At 41.3% G+C, this 27,014-nt stretch overlaps 2 protein-coding genes across 2 annotated transcripts in view; one reads left to right on the top strand and one right to left on the bottom strand.

Moving 5' to 3' along the window:
- dpep1 (dipeptidase 1) overlaps nucleotides 1-5,123 on the top strand; it is a 29,666-nt gene extending 24,543 nt beyond the window's left edge. The window contains exons 8-10 of the mRNA XM_083759182.1: nucleotides 2,839-2,914; nucleotides 3,454-3,589; nucleotides 4,894-5,123. Coding sequence (XP_083615308.1) covers nucleotides 2,839-2,914; nucleotides 3,454-3,589; nucleotides 4,894-5,067 — 386 coding nt within the window. The 3' untranslated portion in view covers nucleotides 5,068-5,123. The remainder of the gene's footprint in view (nucleotides 1-2,838; nucleotides 2,915-3,453; nucleotides 3,590-4,893) is intronic.
- A 2,999-nt stretch (nucleotides 5,124-8,122) lies between these two features.
- slc22a31 (solute carrier family 22 member 31) lies at nucleotides 8,123-25,873 on the bottom strand. Its single transcript, XM_083759643.1, has 9 exons — nucleotides 25,404-25,873; nucleotides 21,962-22,065; nucleotides 21,458-21,612; nucleotides 16,485-16,653; nucleotides 15,790-15,935; nucleotides 14,375-14,483; nucleotides 11,729-11,943; nucleotides 11,141-11,252; nucleotides 8,123-8,988 (listed from the first exon to the last, which is right to left on the bottom strand). Exons 1-9 carry the CDS (start codon nucleotides 25,791-25,793, stop codon nucleotides 8,529-8,531), a joined length of 1,860 nt encoding a protein of 619 aa, XP_083615769.1. The 5' UTR covers nucleotides 25,794-25,873; the 3' UTR covers nucleotides 8,123-8,528.
- Between the last annotated feature and the right edge of the window lie 1,141 nt (nucleotides 25,874-27,014).

Below are 27,014 nucleotides of genomic sequence, written 5' to 3'. Positions count from 1 at the left end.
ACCAACACCACAATCGCACATGGTGTACCTCAATATCTCAGGCCACTCACAGCGAAAAAAATATTTGCATTCGACTTTTACTTTTTGCGATAGAGCAATTTGTTCGGGCATAGTTTCCCCCCATTCAGGACCATTGTAAAATAGCAGACCTTCAAGTTCATAGCGCGCCACTCCCAGTCATAGTGCTGGCAGTCTTTTACACTTCCACAGCTGAGACATATAAGGGCTTAATTACAGGGCTGAAATTAAAGTTACAAGATCTCAATGAGTTGCTCTGCGATACCTTGTGGGCTTGTAGGTCTGCTATTTGTGCAATTGGATGGCCTTTACACAGCTCTCGCAAGAGCACGCACGCATGCACACACACCCTGTCTTCCTATTGGCTGGCCTTTACACAGCGCACGCACGCACGCACGCACGCACACACGCACACACGTTTATAAAAAAAATGAAAAAATGTAAAAAAAAATGAGAAAATTGAAAAAAATGAAAGAAATTGAAAACAATGAAAAAAATTAAAAAAATTAAAAAAAATGGAAAAATTGGAAAAGAAGATTAAAAAAATTGAAAAAATTGAAAAACATAAAAACTTTAACTTTTTTTTTAACTTAAAAAGAAAAAACTTTTAATAAAGAACTTAATATTATTATTTTTTAATTATTTAATTATTATTTAAAGAAAAATCTTAGACCATTATCAATAATCATTGTGTTTATGCTTTTAAAGATAGGCCTATATGCTATTTGAACCTTCTTTTTACTTGTAAAAGTATGCTATTTCTGTTAAGCTCATGAATGCTTTTATATGTATACTCCATTGGATTTACTCTTTTTTTTCTTTTTCTTTTTTACCTTTTCTTAATTCATCAAGAATACATTGTAAAGCATTATTCATACATTACAAATCATTAGTAGACAGTAATACTTTACTTACTTTATTCTGCCACTTTTTGGGCATCGTACTACTTCCACATACTTTATTCCGCTTTATGCAGTTATTTATGCTTATTCTTTTTACCAATTTTTATACATTCTTTTTTAAACTTTTCCTTCAGCTTTAATACATTTTCTACTGTACATTATATACATTGCGTCTTTTGGCGAGCCCACGCAGTTTCTGCAGGGAACTGCTTTCTAGTTTAACTTAAACGCCCAATGCATTCTCTATGGCAATAGCACAAATTTTGGCATGCTACTAGTCCTACATACTTACACCTAGCAACTCCATTCTAGCCTACTAACCATCTTACGGTGGACATGTTTGCCTGAAAAGGAATCTTTGAAATGTTTCATAGTTTTAGAAATATAGTGCTTTCAAATTTACAATGGGGCTCAATGGCAAAAATGATGAAAAACGGTGTGCTATACTATAGTATACCGTACGATATGGTCCAAAATGATGAAAAACGAGGATTAATTAAATTAATTAAACTTTGGCATGCTACTAGTCCTACATACTTACACCTAGCAACCCCATTCTAGCCTACTTAGGTTCATCTTACGGTGGACATGTTTGCCTGAAAAGGAATCTTTGAAATGTTTCATAGTTTTAGAAATAGAGTGCTTTCAAATTTGAGAATTTTAATATGGGGCTCAATGGCAGACATTGGCACGTCAAAAAAGCACTTTCACCTAGAAACTCCATTCACACTTTTTATTATTCAGCTTACTGTGGAGACACATGCTGGAACTTTTTACTTTGAAATGTTTTGTAGTTTCTGAGTTATTTGTGACGAAAAAGTGTGACGAGAAAGTGTGACGAGAAAGTGTGGCGAGAAAGTGTGATGAGATGAGATTTTCAAAATGATGAAAAACGAGGATTTGAAAAAAAGATTGTAAATAGACTTGAGTACAAACTGGGGGTTATCTATGAAAAGGCATTAATGCGCAGAAAATTAAAATAAACCATGTAAATACAACAAATTGAGCAGAGCATTCCAGGGACTTGAACCCCGTTCTGGTAAACCAGAAGTACCACACCAGTGCCTTAGTTTGTTTTGTTGTAGTTTACAGGTAGGCTAATTATTTTTTTATTTTTTCTCAAATCCTGCAAAATCATGAAAAACGGCATGCGGTCCGAAACCATGGACTATAGTAGGCCTATGCCCTTTTTGTGATTTTCATCATTTTTTCAAATCCTCCAAATCCCCCGGTTCTGGCGAGCTGCCCCGCGTCCTACACGGTCGAGAAATGACAGTTACCGCGTGGGGGTCCCTATACTGTACTCTCACACCTGAAATCATATAGCCTATACAGTTAATATGTATGTGAGTGTTAGGCTGTACAACACATCTAGGTTGTATTGTCAAGAGGAAGGTGTGAGACATATAAGCCTGAACAATACAAATACATTTAAGGCTGTTATCAAAGCAAACCTCGGCTTCCATAACACCATAACGGTGCCACAGGCTGGATAACGCGATGCCTCGCCCCATTGATGAAAAATTTGTATTGACAAGTATTGACTGTATACATTCATATATTTTTCAGATGGTTGACATTTATTGATATATATTTTTTAATTTCATGTGGTTTCATAAGATATTCTTATATTTTGAGATAGGATTGTTTGATTTTCATGAGCTGCATGCCATAATCATCAAGGTTTAAAAAAAAGGTTTTATATATTTCACTATGCGCAATTTATTGAGAATATATGAAATTTCACTTTTTGAATTATATTACGGAAGAAAATGAACTTTTGCACAATTTTCAATTTTTTTGAAGGAGCTGTAGCCTACATTTTCAGACAATTTCAGATATCAGTCCTAGTAACGCTTCCATAGTCTTCTCTAACTAGATAATTTTCAAACTCATCCACTGCTTTTTGTCTCTATAGATCATTTTGACCACATAAAGAAGGTGGCGGGGGCTCACATCATTGGATTTGGAGGGGATTATGATGGGGTGACAAGGTAAATTAACTGTTGGCAACAGTGTGGTTCCAGTTTGGTACACTGGATGGCACCTTAACACGCGTGTTAACGCGTTACGACTACAGAGGTTTTTGTATAAACGGCCTTCCATACACACGCACGCACGCACGCACGCACGCACGCACGCACGCACGCACGCACGCACGCACGCACGCACGCACGCACACACACACACACACACACACACACACACACACACACACACACACACACACACACACACACACACACACACACACACACACACACACACACACACACACACACACACACACACACACACACACAGAGAGAGGGAGCTCCTATACAAGATTTGATGATAAAATGTTTAAGGAACCTTCCAAAATTAAAATGTATATTTGAAAAAAAGGAGGATGAAGGGTTAAACCGATTTCAATGCTATATTAATTCATTTTGCTGGACCCCACTTTGAGAAGCACTGTACCAGTGCTGTGGTAAATGCTGTGTGTTCACTGTACCAGTGCAGTGGTAAATGCTGTGTGTTCTCCTGCTGTCAGAGTACCAGAGGGTCTGGAGGATGTGTCCAAGGTGCCTGCCCTGGTAGCTCAGCTGCTGAAGAGAAACTGGACTGATGAGGATGTGAAAGCAGCTTTGGGGAACAATCTTCTCAGGGTGCTGGAACAAGTGGAGACGGTGAGTGTTGACAGAACATCATATCCTATACAGTAGGCTATGTCACTGTCTGGGCAATTAACCGAAAATATATCTAAACCGATATTTAGAACAAATAACAGTCATAATCTTCCAATTGTCATGACAATCAGCACAATAATGATTTATAATCGGCTAAACCACTTAATTCTGTATTATTGCAACCGGTAGGTCGCATTTACTATGAAAACGTACAATTCCCGGTATAACTCAAAATCCCCATACATGGGAAAGCCCACATAATTAATAATTATATGGTGCCCATGTCTCTTGACATCACTATGACATCTGATGTTATAGTGAATGCGATCTCCTGTCGCACTTAAGCCCATATGCCTATCTACCTGTGAAGTCTGCCCACTTCACAGGTAGAGTACATGTATGTTGTAACTGACGCTGGGACACCTGGAAGACAGCTAGCAGCCTCTCACTTGTAATTGTAGTAAGCCTCTCAAGTAATGTTGTAAGCTTATCTGCTATTTTCACTTTTTATCCTAATAGAGGTTTCTAACCAGACAGTGGCCTTGTGGTTAGACTGTCTGCCCTGAAACTGGGTTGTAGGGTTCGATCCCCGGCCGGGTCATACCAAAGACTGTAAAAATGGGACCCAATGCCTCCCTGCTTGGCATTCTGCATCAAAGGGTTGGATTGGGGGGTCAAATCTACTAATCAAATGATTCCCGAGCGCGGTGGCTCACTGCTCCAAGAGATGGGTCAAATGCGGTGAACAAATTTCACTGCGGTAACGTGTGTGACAAATCGTATGACTTTGACTTTGATGTAAAAAGATGTCACTATTTCTTGTCTAAGATCAAGTGATGTTTCCAGCAAATAAAACAAATAAATGTACTGACCAAGGGAGCAACTAGTGTGCTGCTCAACTTCCTTGATCTCAGTTCTCTTCGGGGCTAGCATCTATCTTCAAAGAACTCGGGTGTGCGCTACTCTTCAATCTTGATTACGATCTCTCGTCTACAAATGTCACCATTCCTTTGGGAACCTGAAGGTTTCTGTTTGATCCCTGGCTTTGTGTGCCAGTGTCCCTGCACGAACCCCGGCCTAACTGCTCCTGATAAGGGTAACGTGTACTGTACGGTACACACGTTTTCCTCCACCATCGGTGTGACTGTGTGAATGTAAAACGCTGTGAATAAAGGTGTTATAGAAATGTAGACAATTTTGTTTCTGCATCTCCTACGACATGCACCCATGCAGTCACCCAGTGAAAGCTGATTACATCTTGCAACTCACTGATGCCTAACTGGTTGTACAACCTTGTATTTTAGGTGCGGGACAGTCTGAACACCACCCTTCCAGACGATGTTCCTATACCATATGATGAAGTGAAGAACCCGTGTAGGACCAGTTATGGTTACCCTGACCCTGCAGACAATGCTGGCGCTGGGCACTCACTCAGCCTGCTAGTGGTCGTGTTCACACTCCTTGTCATGATTATATGATTAGCACTGACATTTATCTGCTTCATCCAGTAAATAAATGTCTGGATTCACTCTCATCTGCGTCAGCCGTCAGCGCATCTGATTTCTGCATCTGACTTGATGTGTGACCATCTCTGAACTTATCAGATATTATTTCCCAAACAATTTTAGGTTCATGGACCCATCTGTATGGGTTGCAGGGACATTTTTCCCTTTTTGTCTTTTTTGAAATGATTTTCAAAAACTTCCTTTTTTTTCTCCATAATGTAGCCTATTTTATTTTAAGTTTGTGTCTTGGGGAAACACCAAATGTATCTTTTGGGTCTCAAACTAAAAGGTTTGGGAACCACAGGATGGATGGATGGATGGATGGATGATTTTATGCATCTGATGAAGAGCTGTTGAGGCTCACGTTTTGTCCACTATGGTGCAAGGAACCTTAATACATATTTTTAAGCTTTGGAGCTTATACCTTTTTTCTATTATTAACCTTGGCCCGACACCTGGCATTTAGTGAGTGGATGTGCGTGCTCTATTGTACTATTATGTATGCTCTATTATTTATTTTCTGCAATTTCATGTTGTGTACATGGCAACAAAGTGTTATGCACATGTTCTGAGACTGGTGTGTAGGCAGGGCTCAATGTATTAAAAAAGATGCACATAAAGTACACAAAGATCCGCACACCGTCTGCACTTGCAGACTTTGCAATATGAACACTTTATTACTAGGCAACATTACTTTATTACTAGGCAACATTTCGGTCAAAGACCTTCTTCAGGCATTCTTCATGTTGCGTACATGAAATCTGAGAATCAATTTTTTGAGGAAAACCACTAACTGAAAAACAAAATGTAGGCCTACTTAATTTGATTTTTTTAATATTATTTATATGTTCTAGACTAGCATGCATATTTAAAGCATTTTGAAAAGCAAGTACTTAAATAATTTAACTTACAAATTGGACCCTTCTTGCATAGAAAAAGCACAGAAAAAAGACCGGTTGATAGGAATGGTCTTCCGGTGACGGGCATCCTTTTAAGGTCCGGAACCTGCAGCCATGACAGACAGATGCACGACCCAATTGGTATTATTTTGTGAGATTGATTTATTCTGTGTTTATGCCATGGAAACGGCGCCACCCTTAGGCGATTCTAGAGTGAGATGTTTCTCTCCTTCAGACTGAGTTGGCTTGTTAAAACAAAGCCCAGAATTCTACAGTTTATCTGACAATGAGAACATAAAAGGCATGGCAAAACCATTGTTGCCAGGAATTATGCGATGATTGCGCCAGTGTCATTTGAACAAAATTCACAACGTTCCATTGTAATCTTTAGTCACATGTACAATACATACACATTTACTCTCAAGAATTAACAGAAATATATACACAATACAATTAAAATTCTGAATTGAGGAAAGAGCACCATCTAGTGGTGCCAAAGGATAACATGGGCAGACATGGAAATTAAACTCAAACAATGTGGGCATTTTGACATTCCCAAATGAACAGCAATTTCTTATTTTACAGCTGATAGCTGATCAATGTATCAAACCTGATCAGTCCTCAGTGACCTTGTGTGTAGGCAACACACAACAGTGTTGTATAAAATACTCACCAATTCTTAAAGAGTATTTCATTATGTATATGGAGTTTCCAGTAATAGTAATACTAAACATGTTGAGGTGATCCATATATTGTGCTATATCAAACAATAAAAAGCACAAAGTTATATTCTCAAGTAATCACATCTGTGTGGGTATTAAAAAATAAATAAAATCAACAAGCCAAAAAAAACAACAGGATAACAAACAGCACTCCATGGGTACTTTATATGTGCGCTTCCTATTGGTATTAACTTTACTCTCCGAGATTCCCTTCAATTATACAATTATTACAGTAAAATGTTAATTTAACTCATGGAATGTCCATTTGAGTACATATTTGATTCTCCCTAAATTAGTATTTTACTGTGTAATTAAATTAAAGCTACTTCACAAAATTCGTACTATCCCAGAAACGTGTTCCAAGGATTATAACTTAAAGCACGGTGGCAGTTAAGGGTATCGTTCATAGTGGACCGTGTATATTAGGCATGCAATGATTTATTGTAAATCAATTCAAATCCATTCAAACTGGTGACAATTTAAATCGATTACATAAAACATTTATCACGATGCAAAAAGAAAAAAAAAATCGTGTCGTGAACCTAGTATCGTGAGTTGAGTGAATCGTTACATGCCTAACTGTATATCCCCCAAATTCACCAGCCACTTTCACTATTTTAGTATAGGACAGAACCTCCAAGTGATCATTACTTGCCAAAACTTACTTACTACTACCCTGATCACCACACAATACAATTCTGACCAAAACTGGTCAGACAAATATTGTAAATAAATATTGTTAAATCATGCAAACAACTACACTTTCTCTAGCAAACAGATCAAAACGGAAAAGGAATGCCCTTTGACTCCTGTGTCAATATATTAAGTATCTATTGCTTCAGTCAACTCATTAAGCTCCAATTATTCTTCATTGTGCGATGGCGTCACTTGCTGAAAATAGCCAATTTAAAATAAATGTTTGGTGAGCAACACCATCATACGACAAAGCATAAATTAAGCATTAGGTGGCGGTGCCCCCTTGTCTGCTTCTGTATATACACAACACAAAATACCAGGCAATTTGAACCAAACTGCTGTCTCTGGTGAATTAGATGAGCGGACAGTAGCGCCAAGAGCAAGAACAGCAAGAGGACGAAGTTGCAAAAGAAAAAAACCTTGTCCAGTCAGACATTATAAACCTGTGGTGCTGAAGAAGTCCGATCTGCCTGTGACTGTGCCCGAGTCCCCTCATTTTACTGTCCATTCTACAGACAACCATTCTTAATAAGTGGATAGGGGTTGCTGTGCGAATGACCAATGCTCCTCTCTACTCACATTCACTCGTGTCTACTATGTCTCTCTACATAGACAGTATATGACCTCTAAATTGTAGTGGTTAGTAATGTGTTCATTCACTAGTGAATATACCAGCAACAAGAACACACAGACACATTAAAAATGCACAAAAGAATAACGCTCCAGATTTCACTGTGCATTATCCAAAGATGACACAAACCTAGAAAACGACACAGCTGTCAACAAATTGTTTTTCAGTGCAAAATTAGATTAGATAATACATACATATATATATATATATATATATATATATATATATGTCTTCAGTAAAAAACAAACATAAAAATGCAACAACAAAAAGGGGAAAGGTTAAAATTATTGAATATAACTCTGACTGACATATTTCTTGACCATGTCATTCTGAAATAAACCACATCACGTCAGATAATCTGGTGAGTGACTAGGTGAAAAGGTATTGGATGACGACAACGTGTAGAGGTATATGCCCGGTACATAAATTGGGTCTCTACAGGATGGGTCCGAAGTCCCCGAACGAGAGTGGCTGAGACACACACTGTTACGCCACGTCTTCTCTCAGCAGGCCATTCTCTGGTCCCACTTCTCTGCTCGGTGCGCCGTTGGCCGCCAGCAGAGGGGCGTGCACGGGCACAGCGCCAATTTTGAAGGGCATTGTATCTTTGGCCAACATCTTCCTGGTGGCGGAGACTAGCCGGTGGTAGTTGTCGGGGTTGTACTCCGATACATGGGGCCGCGGGCACAGAAGCGGCAGGTTGTCCCTATCACCCTGGGACAGGAAGAGAGCTGGGCGGCGTTGCCTCTCGCCATCCTTCAGGGAGTCTGGGAGGGGCTTCCGTTTGCTCTCGGGGAGGAGCATGATGCAGAGCACGGAGAGAACAGCAAACGAGGCGAAGATGACGTGGTGGAGGAAGTAGCCGCCGTTGTTCTGGAGCTCCATCAGGGAGGAGGCGGCCATGCCCACGCAGCCTGCTGCCAGCACCAGGCCTAGACAGCCACCTCTGTGTGGAGAGGGTTAGGGTTAGGGTTAGCTCCATCAGGGAGGAGGCGGCCATGCCCACGCAGCCTGCTGCAAGCACCAGGCCTAGACAGCCACCTCTGTGTGGAGAGGGTTAGGGTTAGGGTTAGCTCCATCAGGGAGGAGGTGGCCATGCCCACGCAGCCTGCTGCCAGCACCAGGCCTAGACAGCCACCTCTGTGTGGAGAGGGTTAGGGTTAGCTCCATCAGGGAGGAGGCGGCCATGCCCACACAGCCTGCTGCCAGCACCAGGCCTAGACAGCCACCTCTGTGTGGAGAGGAAGCCGAGTGAACACGTGTCAAGAAGACACAGAAGGCAGGGTGGCAGAAACCCATGTAGATGGTGGCATAACACCATCAAGGATCTTTATCAATTAACTTCAGACTTCAGAATCCAGATTCCACACAAACATTTATTTTTACAATTGACTAAATCAATTAGCTCAATCTCATTGTAGCTAAGATGTCAGCTGAAACCTTTTTCCAATGAGATTTACAGTAATAGATATGTCTACGTACTGCAACTGTGTGGCTTACTAGCTTGCCATGTTTAATCTGCAGTAGTTTTTAAACAGAACTTTAAAAGGCCCTATAAATTACAGATATACATGCTTGGTGATGTGTTGTGAGCTTGTAGATCTGCCATTTTCTAAAATTCTGGAGACTTTCCGCTTATGACATGCCTAAAATATGGATGCCAGGTTGAATTTTAAGCAGAAATTTTCCTCTCAAAAACTCCTGATTTGTAATTTTTCTCAAGAGTTAAATCACACTCATGATTTTACATTGATGCACAAACGATCAGGTGCAGGACATAATAAGTAACACTAAAGAGGAGAAACATCCTCATCCACTTCAATGAGAGTCAGGTACATAGGTTGTTTGGCAGAAATGTTGTGTACCTGACTGTACAAGTACAGTACAAGCTACAACTTACAGTAAGTGGATGTTTCTTCGGTGTCTGAGATTTCCTGTATCTGTGTCGCGTGGGTTTAGGGGTTTGCATTTGCAAATACGCTGTGCGAATCTGCGACAATCTGGGATTCTTTTGAGTGGTGCAACCACTCCTATAGACAGCTACGTATGTGTGTCCCTGGCTGGCTCTGTCAGAGCACGAAAATAGCGTTTGGTTGGTTTTCTCAACCATTTCGGACGCGGGGCGGCTCACCCTGGCCGCATTCCTTTTTTTTTTTTTAAGATATTTTTTTTGCGGCTTACGCCTTTTATTGATTTTTGAAGGGACAGACAGTAGGCTGACAGGAAACGGGAGAGAGATGGGGGGATGACATGCAGTAAAGGCCGTGTCGGGTCCGGGAGTCGAACCCGCGGCACACTGCGACTGGATTACCAGTCCGGTGCCCAGACCGTTACGCTACGGCCTGGGCCGCTGGCCGCATTCCTATGAGTCTGGAGTGTTGGAGTTTGGAAGCACTCGTTTTTATTAACAGATGGTGCTGCTGCCTCCTGCATTATGTGCAAATGTGAAACGGGTAGTACGCAGGGCCACTCATTCAGTGATGCTCATTCTGTGCAGGTGAAGAATCACCTGCACAGAATTTCTTGACAGAAAGTAGCTCATAACATGTCTAGGCCTACGGTGAATTTTTATGAAAGAAACGCAGACACATATGACGTAAATTCTCCATTCATTGTCAATGGGAATTTTAAGTTTGTGCAAGACAGACCTGGGCATTACATGAAAGGTTACTTGGCAATTAGAAAATTAAACGTACTTTCAAATTTTACCTTATGCGTGGACTAAAACGGCCTGTTTATTCACATACACGCAATATTTGACAACCTGTTAACTTCCTTGTCACCCCTCAAAAATGTCCACTCATGCCAAAAAAAATAAAGGTTGACAAAAGACCTCTGTGTCCACATTGTTGTACTAGTGGCAAGGTGTGGGATTGGCCATTTTGTTATCTCTGCAGATTTTTTCCTTATAGACTAAAGAATGATTCTCAAAGTGGGATCCAGAGACCCTCAGGTGTGTAACTCTGACATTGTACATTTATTCACTCAGAGTTATGGGGTCCTTGAAATTAAAACGTTTGAGAACCACTGTCTTAGTCCATCCTAAAGCTACAACAGATGCACAGGTCCAGGATAGAGATAAACAGAGGAGCACTTACCGAACCACAGTGGGCATGACCTCACTGGCAAAGAAAGCACTGAGCATCGCAAGGGCCTGCGAGGACAGCAGGCCAACGACAGACAGCACCAATACCAGGCCTCCACGTAGGTCTGACACACACACACACACACACACACACACACACACACACACACACACACACACACACACACACACACACACACACACACACACACACACACACACACACACACACACACACACACACACACACACACACACACACACACACACACACACACACACACACACACACACAGTTAGTTGCCACTCATCCTGACACATGACATGTAGCCAAATGTTCCACAAGCACTGCATAAACACAGGAACTTTGAGAATATATGCTTAATTATGGTCACAACATGAGCATAAATCCGACAAGCGACGTCACACCATAGTACAACAAAGTATAAATAAGGCTTTAGGATGACAGGGAAGGGTACGGTAAGAGTAGGATACAGTAAGGGCAAGGTAGAATAGAGTAGGATACAGTAAGGGCAAGGTAGAATAGAGTAGGATACAGTAAGGGCAAGGTAGAATAGAGTAGCAAGATGATGTAACCTACACTGAGTCAGGGCCAACAGTACCAGCGATGCGAGACCAGTGATGATGGCGGAGAGCAGCAGGATGCCGCGGCGGCCTAAACGGTTGACAGACAAGCAGAGGAAGATGCAGGCCAGAGCTCCGGTCAGCACCCGGAGGAAGTAGGTGAAATAGAAGTTGCTGGAGTAGCTGTGTAGGTTTCTGGTGAAGCAGTACTGGATGCCCGTTCCTATGAACCTGGGCGGCAGACATACAAGGTATCAGTTAGCACAGGGTGACAACCTTTCTTTCAACAAATAGATGTGGGAGTCACAGTCACCTGACTCCCACGCCGAGCCACGCACGTGTGAAAATGGGGCCCCATCATGTCAGCACCCACCTGGCAATGCTCCCATTAGGTAATAATGTAACTCTATGCGTCTAATTTAGTGCAGTAAAGATACAATGTGATGGTCTACCAAAAGGTGTTTTGACACCATCAATAATTCAAGTCTACTGAATAAGCTGAAGGCGGTCGGTTTTGATAGCACATCTGTAAACTGGATGAAATCCTACCTTGAGAGAACAAGTGGTTGATGCAAGGATTAAAGCAACAAAAAAAAGACCATGTCCCAATATGTGATTTGTAAACCTAGCATCGGTCTACCCCTGTCCTAGACAGGGATAAAAGTCAGTGTAAGAGAAAAAGTGGTAAATGGTGTTTTCCCGAAGTTGCCTTTACTGAATGTGTGTGCCAATCCATGCTTCAATTTACAGTATAGAAGCAGCTTTTGAAGATCTGTTGAATTATAATCAATTCAAATACTCATATCTTGAAATTATTACTGTAGGCCAGGGCTTGATTTTACAGCCACATGGTGCATAGCAGTGTGTTAAAGTAAAAAAACAAACAGAGGAAGACACTTATAGGCATGTAGCCTTCAGTAGTCTATTATGCACCTTGCATAAGGTTGAGACAACCCATTGTTTTTTGGCAACTAAACAGGATAGGTGGGCAGTGGGCACTATAGGACATCTGGGCACCTCAACATTTGGCTATTTAAAATGTTAAAAGAAAGAAAATGTTTGAAAAATGGTAATATAAATGATGTGAACGTGCATGGTACATCATTATCAGACTTAATTAGATCCTTCAACTTATTGTTCATGACCCAAATGACTGGATATAAAGTTTATATATATATATTACACACACACACACACACACACACACACACACACACACACACACTGTAGAGGAGCTGTAGAGGAGCTCTTCTCTCCGCTCAATTAAACATGCATTTACTGTAGCCCCGCCTCCAGATAAACAGATAAACCTCTTTCAATTAACTAAACATATACTAAAAACCACACCCATCATGTGAAGTGAGGGGCGCTCTTATCATCGTACATCATCATCTCATTCCGGCCAATCAGAATTTGCTTCCTCACCTTCGTCTTTAATGTTTAAAGTCTCAAAATTGTCCATTCATTGTCAATGGCCTTTAATGTTTGTGTAGGGCGAAGTTTGTGTTAGCGCCCCTCAAAAATAAATAAACTAAGAATTCGATCCAATAACCAACTTAATCGAGCTCATGTATGTTAATCGATTACTCAAGAAGATTTTTGAGTGACGCTAGCACAGAATGCGTTTGTAGCACGGAATGTGATGATTTGATTGGCTGATCAAGGAATGCGTATGTATGTATGTGATGTAAGAGCGCCACTCACTTCACACAAGTGTGATTTATTTTACATATACAGCTTTTGTCCACACACGTCACAATTTGTGGCAACGCAAACATTAAATGCCGTTGACAATGAAGGGAAAATTTACGTCATATTTACGTCATAGAGTAGACAAGCGAATTGGCGAACCAATCACATCAATTCAGTTGTTCATGAGATGATGTATGATGATGTATAGTGATTAGAGCGCCCCTCACTTCACACGGGTGTGATTTTTGAGAGGCGCTAGCCCCTCCTATTTACAGCTTTTGACCCCACACGTCTCAATATTTGCCATTGACAATGAAAGGAGAAATTAGGTCAAATGTCCGCCATATGATGTATTATATTATATACAGTATATAGTATATAGTATATTTGTGGCAACAGGCATTCTGATTGGCCAGTATGAGATGATGATGTACAATGATAAGAGCGCCCCTCACTTCACACGGCTGTGATAGATAGATTGATATATATATATATATATATATATATATATATATATATATATATAAACCAATCGACACAAAACAATCTAATAGTTTAGTCGATTATTATCTAATTAATTCACAATTTAGGCATTTCAGCAGGCGCGCTTAATCCAGAGCGATTTACAGTAAGCAAGGTTAATATGAATCTAATGCATAGAAATAGTCATCTAGGGTCATGGGTAAACCAAGAAATCAGTCAAAACAGTAAATCAAAAATAAACTTTAACAAATTAAGCTGGCATCTGTCTTTAGTGTTTAGAATCTAGATTATCTAGTTCAGAATCTAACAATCTTTGTTGCACAAAGATTGTGCAAATAGCGATGTGACGCTTGTAGATATGGCTACGTTCATTAATTGTAATCGAGGCAAAAGTTTGAAATGATTGTGATTTGATTCACATAGCCCAGCCCTGAATGCAAGTCAGCTGGGAACAGTGCTAAAACAAGCCGTCTATAGAGCAACTCACATTGTGAAGCTGAGGATGAGGCAGTTCTTCCAGATGACACGTGTCTGACGCAGTTCCAGGACTGAGTGGTACTCTGGCTGGCAGTCTTCTCCATACGCTGCGTCCATCTCTGTAGGAGCAAACAGGTCCACAGACGGCTTTAATGACGACAACACAACATGTTCACACTAATATACACCCATCCCAATCAGCTTGATCTAGCTACCCATTCTTCCACATTATGACATTATTGTTATCATCATTCTTAACCAGTTTTTTGCTATTAAAGGACTATTTAGTTTTTTTCAACCAAGGTTCATGTTTTAGGTTGTTATTAGAGAAAGTAAAAGATGAGTGTTAATATTTTTTCATTCGCTGCTTCCTTTCGTTTTAGGGATTTTAGCGGTTTTTGACAGGGGGCGGGGGCATTCGAGCATGGGGCTAAATATGTATTTTTTTACACAATATGATGGCGATTTCTTTTTTTATTATTTACTATAGTCCTACTAGACCCCAAGAAATTACATCTGCCACAAAAGATCACAGGATCTACTGAATGTGAAGGTAGCCTACTGGGGGGGAAGCCACACTGTGTGTCATAGGCTCAATATGTCTGTTTGACACATTCAGTAGATCTCGTGATCTTTTGTGGCCAGATGTAATTTCTTGGGGTTTAGTAGGACTATATTAAATAATTTAAAAGAAAATCGCTAGAAAATGTTGTAAAATAATACATACTTAGCCCCATGCTCGAATGCCCCCGCCCCCCCCCCCCCCCTATCAAAAACAGCTAAAATCCCTAAAACGAAAGAAAGCAGCAAATTAAACAAAATTAACACTCATCTTTTACTTTCTCTAATAACAACCTAAAACATGAACCTTGGTTGAAAAAAAACTAAAGTTGTCCAACAAAAAAATAACACTGGCATAAAATAAACAAAAACATAATTGTTCAACAAAGACAAACATTCTTTGTTCTGTACTGTTCTGTACATACAATTGTATAATACAAAACCCTGAAGTCCTTAAACCAGAAACCTATAACGCTAATCCTAAACCCTACCGTAAGTGGGGAACATAGAACCTAGGGAACATAGAACCTGGGGAACATAGAACCTGGGGAACATAGAACCTGGGGAACATAGAACCTAGGGAACATAGAACCTGGGGAACATAGGGATGACCCTCTAGTAAATCATGATGTGTCATTATACGTTTATAATTGATGCAGCAATCAAGCTATAATACATGACAGTGGACACTATACCATGTGATATTGGCAGTAGTGTGCCGCAGTCTTATTCCTGTACATAGCACCACATTGAGTGGATCATGTCCGAGATGACATTAAGCCCCAACTATGGCCATTGATTTTACACTGTCTACTTTACCCAGTAATGGCGCGAGGGTGAGTGTGCGTGTGTATAAATGCGTACCTGAGAGCAGAGTTTCACCAGGGCAGATCTCATCCCTCAGGCATACTCCATTCCTGGTTGAGAAATCCTGAAGGCTCCTCTTAGCTTCCTGGATCTGGGATGTTGCCAACAGCCAGCGAGGGGACTCTGGGTACACTGATGCACACCTGAGGAGCACATCATAATGTCAGTAAAGCCTACAGTACATTGTATAAACAATAACTCAGGAAGAGATTAGCAGAACATTGCAACACAATTTGGTGTAACATTTACCCTGTTGCAGTCTATTTTGTAGAAGCCCTATATAAGTAGATCCTGGGGCTTCAGGATATAACAGAATATTGGCGTTGATGACGTGACAGGAAGAAAACAGTCACATGCACAGGGTCCTGTCTTCTCTCTCTCCTCACTCTAATTCACTCCAATGGAAAACTTCTCTCGACAACAACTTGTAACTTACAAACGGATAGTTGCGTACAGACCATGATCCCCCCCCCCCTATTCTGTGACATCCGTGCGCTTCATTTGAGAGCACTCGTGCACGTAATTGAGTGACGGAAAATATTCTGTGATTTTTCAAAGGTAGGTGAAAAATCACTATAAACCCGGGCACATAATGAGGTAAGCAGCCCTCTTGCGATACGAATACAGTAATAGTGTGATATGTGTGAAGCCCTACCCTGCACATTCCAAACATGGCACCGCGATGGACTCACCACCAATAGGGAAGCAGGAAGAGCAGAGGCAGCGTAGCCACAGCCTGGAGAATGGGCCAATCACGACACATCACGGCAAAGCCCGGCAACAGCAGCTCTGCACTCACAGCAAAGAAGCCGCTGATCATGGCAACCATCAGACGATGAGGAGGGTCACAAAGCTCCAACCCTGACAGGAGGAGGACGACGAGAGAGAATGAATGCGAGGGATAGAGACACAGCCTTTTTTAAATCAACCCAAAACCAATCAGACAATTGTAAAATCAGCATATGCCTTATTATGCAAAACTACTGTAATGAGGCTGTATGCATTTTGTCGTGCTGTCTGTAATTAAGACCACTAGAGGGGGATGAAAATGCCAAAACAAACTTTCCAGATGCCCCAAATTAAATATTAAGATCTTGGTTGGGGAACCGGAAAAAAGCTACCAGGGAGTATTTCAGGGCAGATTCACACTATAGTCCCGGGTGCACACTCAGGGAACACTTTGCAGATGTTGTGGTAGTGTGACTGTGAATGATGCGTACCGTTCCCAGGATCGGATTGCCCAACCGTACCCGGGATCGCAATCAATCAAGTCTCGGATACGGATGACTGCAATGTGAAAGCCATCCATACTAAGGAGGAAGTGGACTATAATCATAATTTATATGACACATTATTTTACCTGGGTTGTACTTCTGGGGCCTGTTTCACGAAACTTGGATTAAAGGTTAAACCGGGATTTAGCAGATATCCTGGTTTAGTATATCCTGGATCAGCGATTAACCGGTTTCATGAAAGATGGTTAATTTTGCCAGATTAATTTAGCCAGTTAACCTGAATATGTTGAGGCTTGATTCGGTTTCATGAAAGCTATGCCACACTAGTTACCATGGAAACTAATGCTGTGGATTTAGCCTGCTCCGGACCAGGCTAACAGCCAGGTTTAACCTAATCCTGATGTCTTTACTGTTCATTAACAGTTTCCGTGCCGGGAATGGATTACTCCAGGTTAATGTCGCTGCCATAAAAGACTTACGCGACTTTTGTTTTATGTGTTTAATCCGCCGTAATGTAAACAAAAAAAAGAAAATTCTTTTTCGCCGCTTAGGAAGAGAGGAGGTGCATTTCGTGTTGACAATGAACCGGAAATCGTCACATGCTGTGAGCTGCTAGGGCTTCTGGGAAATTGAGGCCAATGCAAACGCATTGGGTTCAACGCCTCATGGAGGCGGGTCCTGTGCTGCCTCTTCTCGGTGTAGCAAGATGGCGGGTGGTTCGATCGTTCATAACAAACGGGGGGAGCTATTTTCGCTCGATTTTCGCGGATTAAAAGCCCAAATAATTCAGCGTGTGCTCTAAAGGTAATACAACAATCTCGGCAGTGAAGGGGGGTTGATTAAAATGCGGGTTAATCGTAAAAAACAGTCAAACTGTTAAGCAGTCAATCTGATCACAAACCAATTATTTGTTCCACACTTATTCAATTATCATGGGTTTGTTGCCTTATTTTTATCGGTCTGCATTAAAACATCATATTGGTGCATATTGCCATTAAAGGACTAATTTAAGCCCTATACAAAATCAAATAACCAAAATATATAGGCTGCAGAAGGGGGAGTTATGGCCAAATATCACAATGGTACAATATCATTATGGTTAAGTGTAGACTATATCTTTTGGGTAGTTAATCATTCAGTCTCATGAAATAGGCCCCTGGTAGTTCTACTTGAATGTTGACAAAGAATGATTGATAAACCGCTAGTGTTTGAGTAGCACAGCACGAAAGAAAAGGCTACACAATACCAAGTTAGGCTAGGCTGCACAAGACTAAGTTAGTTCACTGTAACCCTTGCTCAATGTGGTCAAGTAGGTGATTGTGTTTGACAGTTAGGCTAAGTATGGATTACATTTTTATAGCACTTTTCTAAGCATTCAAGGTGCTTTACATTGGTCCATTCGTCCATAAATTGGGAGGTGAGGCAGTACACACCAATGGTGGCAAGCTAGCACCGACCGAGTCATTGGAGGCAATGTGGTGTTCAGTGTCTTGCAAAAGGTGACTTCGACATGTGGACAAGAGAAGCCGGGGTTCGAACCGCCGACCCACGGATCACTGGACGACCTACTCTACCTCCTGAGACATGCTGCATGTTTGAGACTGTGTGAAATGCCTAGGAACTTCCACCTCATGTCCCCAAAGTGTTAGCCCTTTTTTGTTTGCCCTTGATGTGGTTATATATATATTAATTATTATTATTATTATCATCACTGCTGCGAGGAAATCAGATCAAAAGAACTTTACTCTTCTGTACTCGTACACCAGATATAGCACATAAAGAAACCTTGAACCTTGAAAAGAGGTACGGAGAAAAGCAGATAGGTCACTTCCTGCTAACTTCCCTGCCCTCTGTCCTGCTATTGTTCCTGTCCCCCTACGGAGAGGCTGTGGGGAATTGAGAATTGTTCCTCCCAGACCCAAGTCCTTACACCCAGGCAGCACCGCATCTTTCTCTTGACTCTTACCCCACAGAACAAAATCTGGTCTCAATAATTCATGACCTCACAGGAATGTGGAGAATGTACATGCATATTAGAAACAGATAGGGAACTCCCTAACAGAACAGTACCTAGTACTAGCTTGTTCCGCACGTCATGTACAATTTCAGAAGATTCATTTTAATCTACAAGTAACTGAATGGATTGTCCCAAATTCTTCCGCTTCACACCGATCAGCAGTGAAGATGTATGCCATTCCCCCAACCCTGGCCTTCACCACCATCACTCCTTTAAAGTCAAATCATATATGCAATTTTATTATTATATAAAATAGAATTACTTATTTTTCAGAAAGTTGTGTTTTTTTTTGCATGCAACTACATATTCTCAAATAGAAACTGTAATACAAATCTACGTTTACGTCTACGTCAAAACATCAGACCCATTTATCTGGCTGATTCTATCATATCAGTCATATCTCAAGTCGGGGACGAAGTGATGTAGAACAAGAGCCGTCTGTGTAATGTAGCTGTTTTATGTCTGTTTTGGATATTACAGTACAGTATGTTCACTGTTGTGTTAACATACGAGATGAAAGCACACCTCCTCATGAAGATAACCCCTCAACATGAGCTGAAATAAATTAGCTGTGGCTTGAAGTATTGTGCATTTATGCAAGTTTCTGCCCTCTTTAATCATGTTTTTAGCTCAAAGCAGTGAGCTTCCACAAACACCTCTCAGTGATTATTGGTGACCTTCTGTACTGAATGACACTTTAAGCATGCCTCATCATGACTTATTAAAGACATTACTGGTAGAATGGTTCAAGTTACAACTGTTATGATGTCCTTAAATAAACACAAGATAGGACAGGGCGGATTTGTTTTTCTTAGGGCAAAATGGGCCATTTCCTAAGATGGATAGGATGGCGAGGTAGAATGAGATGTGACAAAGGGGGGGACTTCATCAAAAGGCACCACAAATTTGTATTCTCATTGCCAGAGATTTTCTTTTTTAGCGAGAGCAAATACACCTCGTTTCATCCAAAATAGAAATCCTGTTAACAATGTTAAGTTAACATTTTCAGCAACACACACACACCTGAGTAGTCTTCTGGTTACTCAATTCTGTGACAGACATGAGCCTCTGAAAGTGTGCCAAAGGCTCAGTAGAAAATATATGCACAACCCAAACCTCAGTTGATTGACAGAACATGTTACGTATAAAACAATGTCAAAGAATAATAAAGAATAATAGCTTGGGAGCACTCTGAGGTGTAAGGGCCGATTCATACTCCTATTTTACCGCTGTAGTGCCGAAATGATTTCGGCTCATCAGAAATTTTCAACAGCACCGAAGAGCCGACTTTAGGACAGCACCCGCCCACCCGAACCTCAAATGACGTCACATTGTAGGCTCTACAGAGCCGAACCGACTTTTATTCGGCTCTAAAATAGGAGTATGAATTGGCCCTAAGCCCCCGTGATCAAACAGGATTTTTCTCCATATCTCATAAGACACAAGAGGCTTTGTTGCTTCTTGTTCCTATTCACTGCAATTCACCAAAACGCTCGCTATTCCAACCCAGCTGCTCCGAAGCCTCCGATTGAGCAGGACACCTGATTTACACTTGGTTGTCCATCATGTCACACACTGGAAATAGCCTAGCTACAAGCTCTGCCATTTCCGATTCTAAACTAAATGTAACATTAGGGTTAAAGTACCGGTGCACCACCGCAGAGTCCAGGGGTAAGGGGTTGAAATCCACCATGGTGCATGCAACACAATTGGCTTGTGTTTGGCAAGAGAAGCCAGGTGAGAAGGTGATATTTCTCACTGAATGTACTTTTACGGGTAGGGGGGGCACCTTTCAGCAGGGAGTGTTGAATAAGAGAAGTAGGATGGAGGAGTTACATTCTCCCGCTGGGGGCTCATCACTGACCAGCTCTTCACTGACCAGCTCTTCACTGACCAGCTCTTCACTGACCAGCTCTTCACTGACCAGCTCTTCACTGACCAGCTCTACACTGACCTGCTCATCACTGACCAGCTCATCACTGACCAGCTCTTCATTGACAAGCTCATCACTGACCAGCTCTTCACTGACCAGCTCATCACTGACCAGCTCTTCACTGGCTAGTTACATTCTCCCGGTGGGGTCCCATCACTGACCAGCTCTTCACTGGCTATTTCACCAGTAGCAATAGAGGGTATGCGCATGCTTAAAGTGAATTGCACATCGAGTGGAAAATCGAGTGGCAAAGTAACAAGCAAAGTGAGTTTAACATTGTTTAACGTTGTTTAATGCAATCATATAGGACTTTTCTGTTTGGATGTATGGGCTGTCAAGGCCAGAAAGTAGTTTTTTGCCACTCCTGCATAACTTCCGGGTTTGATGATGATGTCACGCGCATACCCTCTATACAGAGGAGAGGGTTCATTGGCATAACAACTACATTAAAAATAATTGGCTACTAAAAAAGATTCTTACTGGAAATGTATGCAGAGATAAAAATCCCGGCCAACATGGCACCCTGAGCAAGACGCAGCAGGAGGAACACCACAGCACTGTTGGACAGGCACACCGCCGCTCCTAGCAGACTGGACAGACTGACAGACAGGAGGAAACCTCGGCGACGACCCACCCTTAAGACACAAGTACAAGTTAGGGATGATTCGTAAGTCACATAATGTGTGCAACAACTGGTCATCTAGATCTACAAGCTCACAACGCTGCACAAAGCAACACATTGTGAGCTTGTAGATGACCAGTTGTTGCACACATTATGTGATCTGCTATTTCACTACTTTAAAAAAAAAAATACTTAAAGAAACTTACTAGAATGGTTTTTAATTGATGAAAAGTTGTGGGGTTTTTGTTGATTTATAATCATTTGAAATACTATATATATTTTCTTTTAATGTATGAAATGAAAAACAAAAGGTGGATTTACATATCATCATCTGACCTAACTCAAACACAGTCATTATTTACCAGTCACACAGTGAGCCTAGCAGGATGTATCCCAGAATCCACCCGGTCATAAAGCAGATATGCTGCAAAGGGATCTTCCAGTAGTCGGTGCAGACTAGGTTCCACTGAAAGAAAGACACAGAGAGGCAGTCCAATGAATTTCAGAGCTAAAGTAAAAATGTGTGATCATGGCAACGCTGAGGAACTTCAGGTTGAAACACTGCGTCGATGTAATTTTAGACTTTACAACGTTAAAAGAAATGAATTAAATTAATCTTAAACTGCACTGTGTTGCATAAGCATTCATCATAATCAGACTACATAACTTTCCGAGAATTACACACACACACACACACTTTTGTGACTCGAGGAATGTAGATCATGTCCCCCCTGATTGAATTACAGTGTCTGCTGACAGTATTATTACATTAGAACAAACCGACACAAACGGCAGCACTATAACTGCTTCATACCAAAACCTGTTCTACTTCTTCTCTTGTCTTCTCTTCTAGGTTTTTTCTTGTCCACCATATCCTCATACTGTACCATGTTCAAAGAGCTATGGCATCATCATCTCGTGTGAACTCATGAAAACATACCATCTATTAGCTTGCCTAATTTGCCTTGCTTGCGTTGCCTGCCTTGCCTGGTTCATGCTTTTGAGCATCAAAATTAGGGCCTGATAGGCATCATTATTATACTTTTTTTAGCCTAGCATCGCTATTATGCATCTGATGTGTTCCAATTAGCCTGGCATCCCTAATCTGGGCATGTCGTCATTATACAAAAATGTTTTCAAACATTTTGTAAATATTGCCCATCTACAAGCTCACAAAACATTTACGTTTTTATTTTGGATCTATCAAAAAGTTGTGTTCATTTGTATTCCTTTTTGCTTAATAGGTTAAATGTTAAAATAGAGACTGTTTCGTGTTTTTCAGATTGGTTAGAAAATGTTACACTTTTTCGGTCAAAACACCAGTAATCTGTGGTCTAGACTCTAGCCGGTCTCTAGACCCAAAAAGCTAGCATCAGTTGTGCTCTAAAATGGCAAGAGTCTGTACTTTTGTCCTTGTACAGTACTGTGTACATGCACACATACGTCATGGAGAAGGGTGGAAGGACATGATCAAGTTCACAGGAAGGGGGTGGGCATGGGACTTCCTAGCATCACAACACATGGACACAAACACTCCTCAATCCAGGCCCTAACAAACAAGTTGAGGCATGGGCCCTCAATGTCATGAAACATGCTGAAGTGCAATAATAATTTATCTGGAGTTATACAATCTCCCTCTGTATTATATCTCAAGCATGCCCAATGTGATGCAGATGCCGGTGTAAGACTTCAAAATACAATAAAATAACGATTTAAAGTTTTAACAGCTGTAAAGTTAACCCCATAAATTACATGAGAATATTAGTAGTTGTTTGCTCTGAGATGTGTTTTTTTGCTACCAAAATCCTTTGTCAGTGTTTGCAGAGTGGGATGGATCCTGACTGACATAAGTCTGTTGAAACATACAGCAAGTAAAATAAACAAGATTAGCTTTACATAGGCTATACAATATGGAGTGGCACCCTTAGAGTATACATATTAATATATACTCTAAGGTCGCACCAGACTAAACGCATCTTCTGGGCCTTGTTTGGTCAAGGTATCCTATTATTTAGCCCTGAAACTAGCCCCTCTCGGAACCCCCTGGGTCAGCCCAATCCGAACCGAACCGGGCTGACCCGTAGGGTCCCTGTGCGGTGATGTGTTTTTGTATGGAAATGATGGAACGCGGACATAAATACCTTCGGTAACGTGATTTCTGCGCTGTTTGAGGGCTTCTGTTCGTTTGAGGGCTTCTGAATGTGTGAACACCGCTGCAAATTATCCTGTGCCGCAGAAGCCGTTAAGTATTTTTAATCTATGTTTGACCGATTTGGAAGTTTTGATTCCTCTCTTCCTTCCTTGTTTATTTACCGTTTATTGTACCGCCTCCCGCTGTGCGGTTGGCTTGTGCGTGGCTACGTTCCTGCTTCTGATCTGCTCTGTCATAGCTATAGCCACTAGCTAGCCAGATAGGCGGTACAATGAGGTGTCAATAAACAAGGTAGGAAGAGAAGAATCAAAGCGACCAAATCGGTCAAACAAAGATTAAAAATACTTAATGGCGAATAGGAGAATTCGCAGCGGTATTTATAGGTACTTATAGTTCACACATTCAGAATAACTCACACGAACAGAAGCCCTCAAACGGCGCAGAAACAACGTATCCACGGTATTTATGTTTATTTATGTCCGCGTACCAGGTGGCAGGGTAAAGGTGGAATAGGACCCCATGGCTACTGGGTCTCAAAAATGTCAGAAACTTCAGTACCATTGGGTTCTGACTTGTGGGGCTACCCTGAAACATGACTGTCATGGTGATGTGAACCATGGCTACCTATTTATGCCTACGATTAGCCCTCCAAGCAGAACCCAATGCTACTGAAGTTTCTGACATTTGTTCGACCCAGTGCAACTCATCAAAATTTCAGAAAAGCTTTATGTAGGGTTCCGAGAGGGGCTAGCCTACGATAGTCAATCAATCCAATGTTTATCAATGTAGCCTACAATCTTACAATTTATTGGACTCAGTCTCAAGACTGAAATGAGATCACAAAGATCTCAGATCCAGAAAAGTAGGCAACAAAACAAAAGCTTTACAAAGCGTCATGGCAAGTATTCATTAAAGGTATATTCAGTGATTTCACTCAAAAAACCTTAGGTTTCGTTTTTGGCTGTGGGACCCAGCCTTTCGTCCAATCAGGATAGAGAGTCAAAAACGAAATCTAAGGTTTTTTGACCCCCAGGGGTTAACTGGGGACAGGGAGGAACTCCTTATATGGCCAGCACACTCTATAGTAGGGAGGATTATCACAACAAAACAAAAAAATAAGTGATATTTGAATTAAGTGAAATCACTGAATATACCTTTAAAGCTTTCCTGTCTACTTGTTGGGAAATGGAACTGCAGATTAGAGTGTGGGGGGAAAGCTATAAGCATCAACAAGGCTGGGAGGTTTTGGCTGTTTAACCTGAGTAAATATTGGATGAACGTTACAGACTGCCAATTTCATTATCACGTAGGCTCCAACAGTTTACAATTTAGGCATTTTAAAGCAGACGCTCTTAATCAGAGTGCGAGATCAGAATAACAACAGCGGGTGAACTAATTAAATTATACAGAACCAGAACTGAACTGGTATGACTTTTTGGCAGACCAGTAAACCCGTTTTACATAATGTGTTGACAAAACCAGACTAGAGAAAGGGTTAACAACATGAAGGTTGTTTTGTTTTGTTTTGTTGAGCACAGCCAATGTGTTTGCTATCATAAGCGTGTGACTGATGACAATACGTTAACCCTTGTGTGTTGAAACTTCAGCCACGTCCACACAACAATCAATTCCATTTCCAGACATTTTGTTACCTCTGTCACATAGTTGCTTTGAAGTCCAGCCGCGTGGGAGTACTCCCATCCCTTTGTGCAGGACACCCTCTCTTTAGGGACGTTTTCCGAAAGAATTGACGCATTTGTTGAGTACTTGAAAAGTTCACAGTGGCTTAAACCAGTACCGTTTACCCACGGTATAGTAAAATTAAGATATCCCTGTCTGGTTAGGTTGCTGAGGAGGAAAGTAGACGGGAGGAGCTGCGGGTCGGGTTTGCAGTGGTAAGAGTCTGGCATCAAAGTGTAAAATACATCGCAGAAAAGATTCAGCATTACCGCAAAGTTCGGAAACCAGCTGAATATTACTACGATTCTGTTATATCGTCCATATCCACCCACGTGAGGGTAAATCTTCGTCTCATAGTCCATTGTGAGTGAGTTGCGTCGTGCAACTGCAACAACTGGTTCGTCTCTCTCTCTCTGGAGTCTAAGCGCAGCAGGTAAGGCAAAAGTGGGTGGAGACACATTGAATACATGATCTGGGTTCGACCCTTTCATCCCTCCCAGTCAGACTCTGGGGTCCCACGTCCCAACTTGAACTTCCCACTGTCATCTGTTGCTTACTAACACTAACACACTTACTTGGACTTGAGTGAGGGGTGAGAGTATGGGGTCATATCCATGCCAGTGGGAGACCCCGCTGTGCGTCATGGTACAAATTTTAATGTGCGTCATGCCGTCATCCAACAAATAGGGTCATAGCCAATAGATATCAATTCAATTCAATTCAAAGGGCTTTATTGGCATGAGAAAACATACGTTTACATTGCCAAAGCAGAAAGAACAGTACAGCAATACAATCAAAACAAAAACAAAAATTATGTACTTTGTCAGATTCTTCAATAGATCAACTTCTATGTACCAAGATCACTCGATGCAGGTATAGTGCAGGCATATACACAATGATTAGTCTTTACGGTGGTTGTGTTCCGTTTGATATCCTTCTCCTATCACAGCAACTCACAAATCTTGCTGCTGTGTTTGCACATTGTTGTACTTCGCCCAGCAGATATGGGAGTTTTTTGTCATTGGTCATGTTTTCAAAATCTCCGTGTGTGGTTGTAATCTGTGGGAAGTATGTGTCTCTGATGTCTTGGTACAATGGACAGATGGTTAGGAAGTGTAGCTCGGTTTCCACTTCATTTAGTGTGCAGTGGGTATCATTACCCCAAGGTTTCAAGGACTGAGGAGCCAAGCAAGCCTAGCTGAATCTCTCTCTCTCTCTCTCTCTCTCACACACACACACACACACACACACACACACACACACACACACACACACACACACACACACACACACACACACACACACACACACACACACACACACACACACACACACACACACACACACACACACACACAACCTGAAATTGCAGAGAGATACCTTGAGAGATGTGTGGTGGTGGACCTACTGCACAACTATTTAGTGCTGTCCAACGATTAAATATTTTAATTGTGATTAATTGCATGATTTATTTAGTTAATCGCAAATAAGTCATCCAAGGTTCAAGGTTGTCTTTATTTGTCTCCCTTAGGAGATTTTTTTCTTGGAGACAGAGTCACAGAAGACACACATAACAGAAGAGA

Source organism: Protomyctophum parallelum (assembly GCF_964188405.1).
Source record: "Protomyctophum parallelum genome assembly, chromosome: 2".
NCBI classification, from domain to species: Eukaryota; Metazoa; Chordata; class Actinopteri; order Myctophiformes; family Myctophidae; genus Protomyctophum; species Protomyctophum parallelum.
Note: the sequence above shows the minus strand (reverse complement) of the source record. Positions and strands in the feature narration are given on the sequence as shown.

Excerpts from the sequence above, each read along its gene's own strand:
- slc22a31 (XM_083759643.1), bottom strand. The coding sequence starts at position 25,793 with ATGGACTATGAGACGAAGATTTACCCTCACGTGGGTGGATATGGACGA. Across the intron at positions 16,654-21,457 it reads TATCTCTGCATACATTTCCA|GGTTGGAGCTTTGTGACCCT; the intron begins GTAAGAATCTTT and ends TCCTCCTGTCAG. Across the intron at positions 14,484-15,789 it reads TGGTGAAACTCTGCTCTCAG|AGATGGACGCAGCGTATGGA; the intron begins GTACGCATTTAT and ends TTGCTCCTACAG.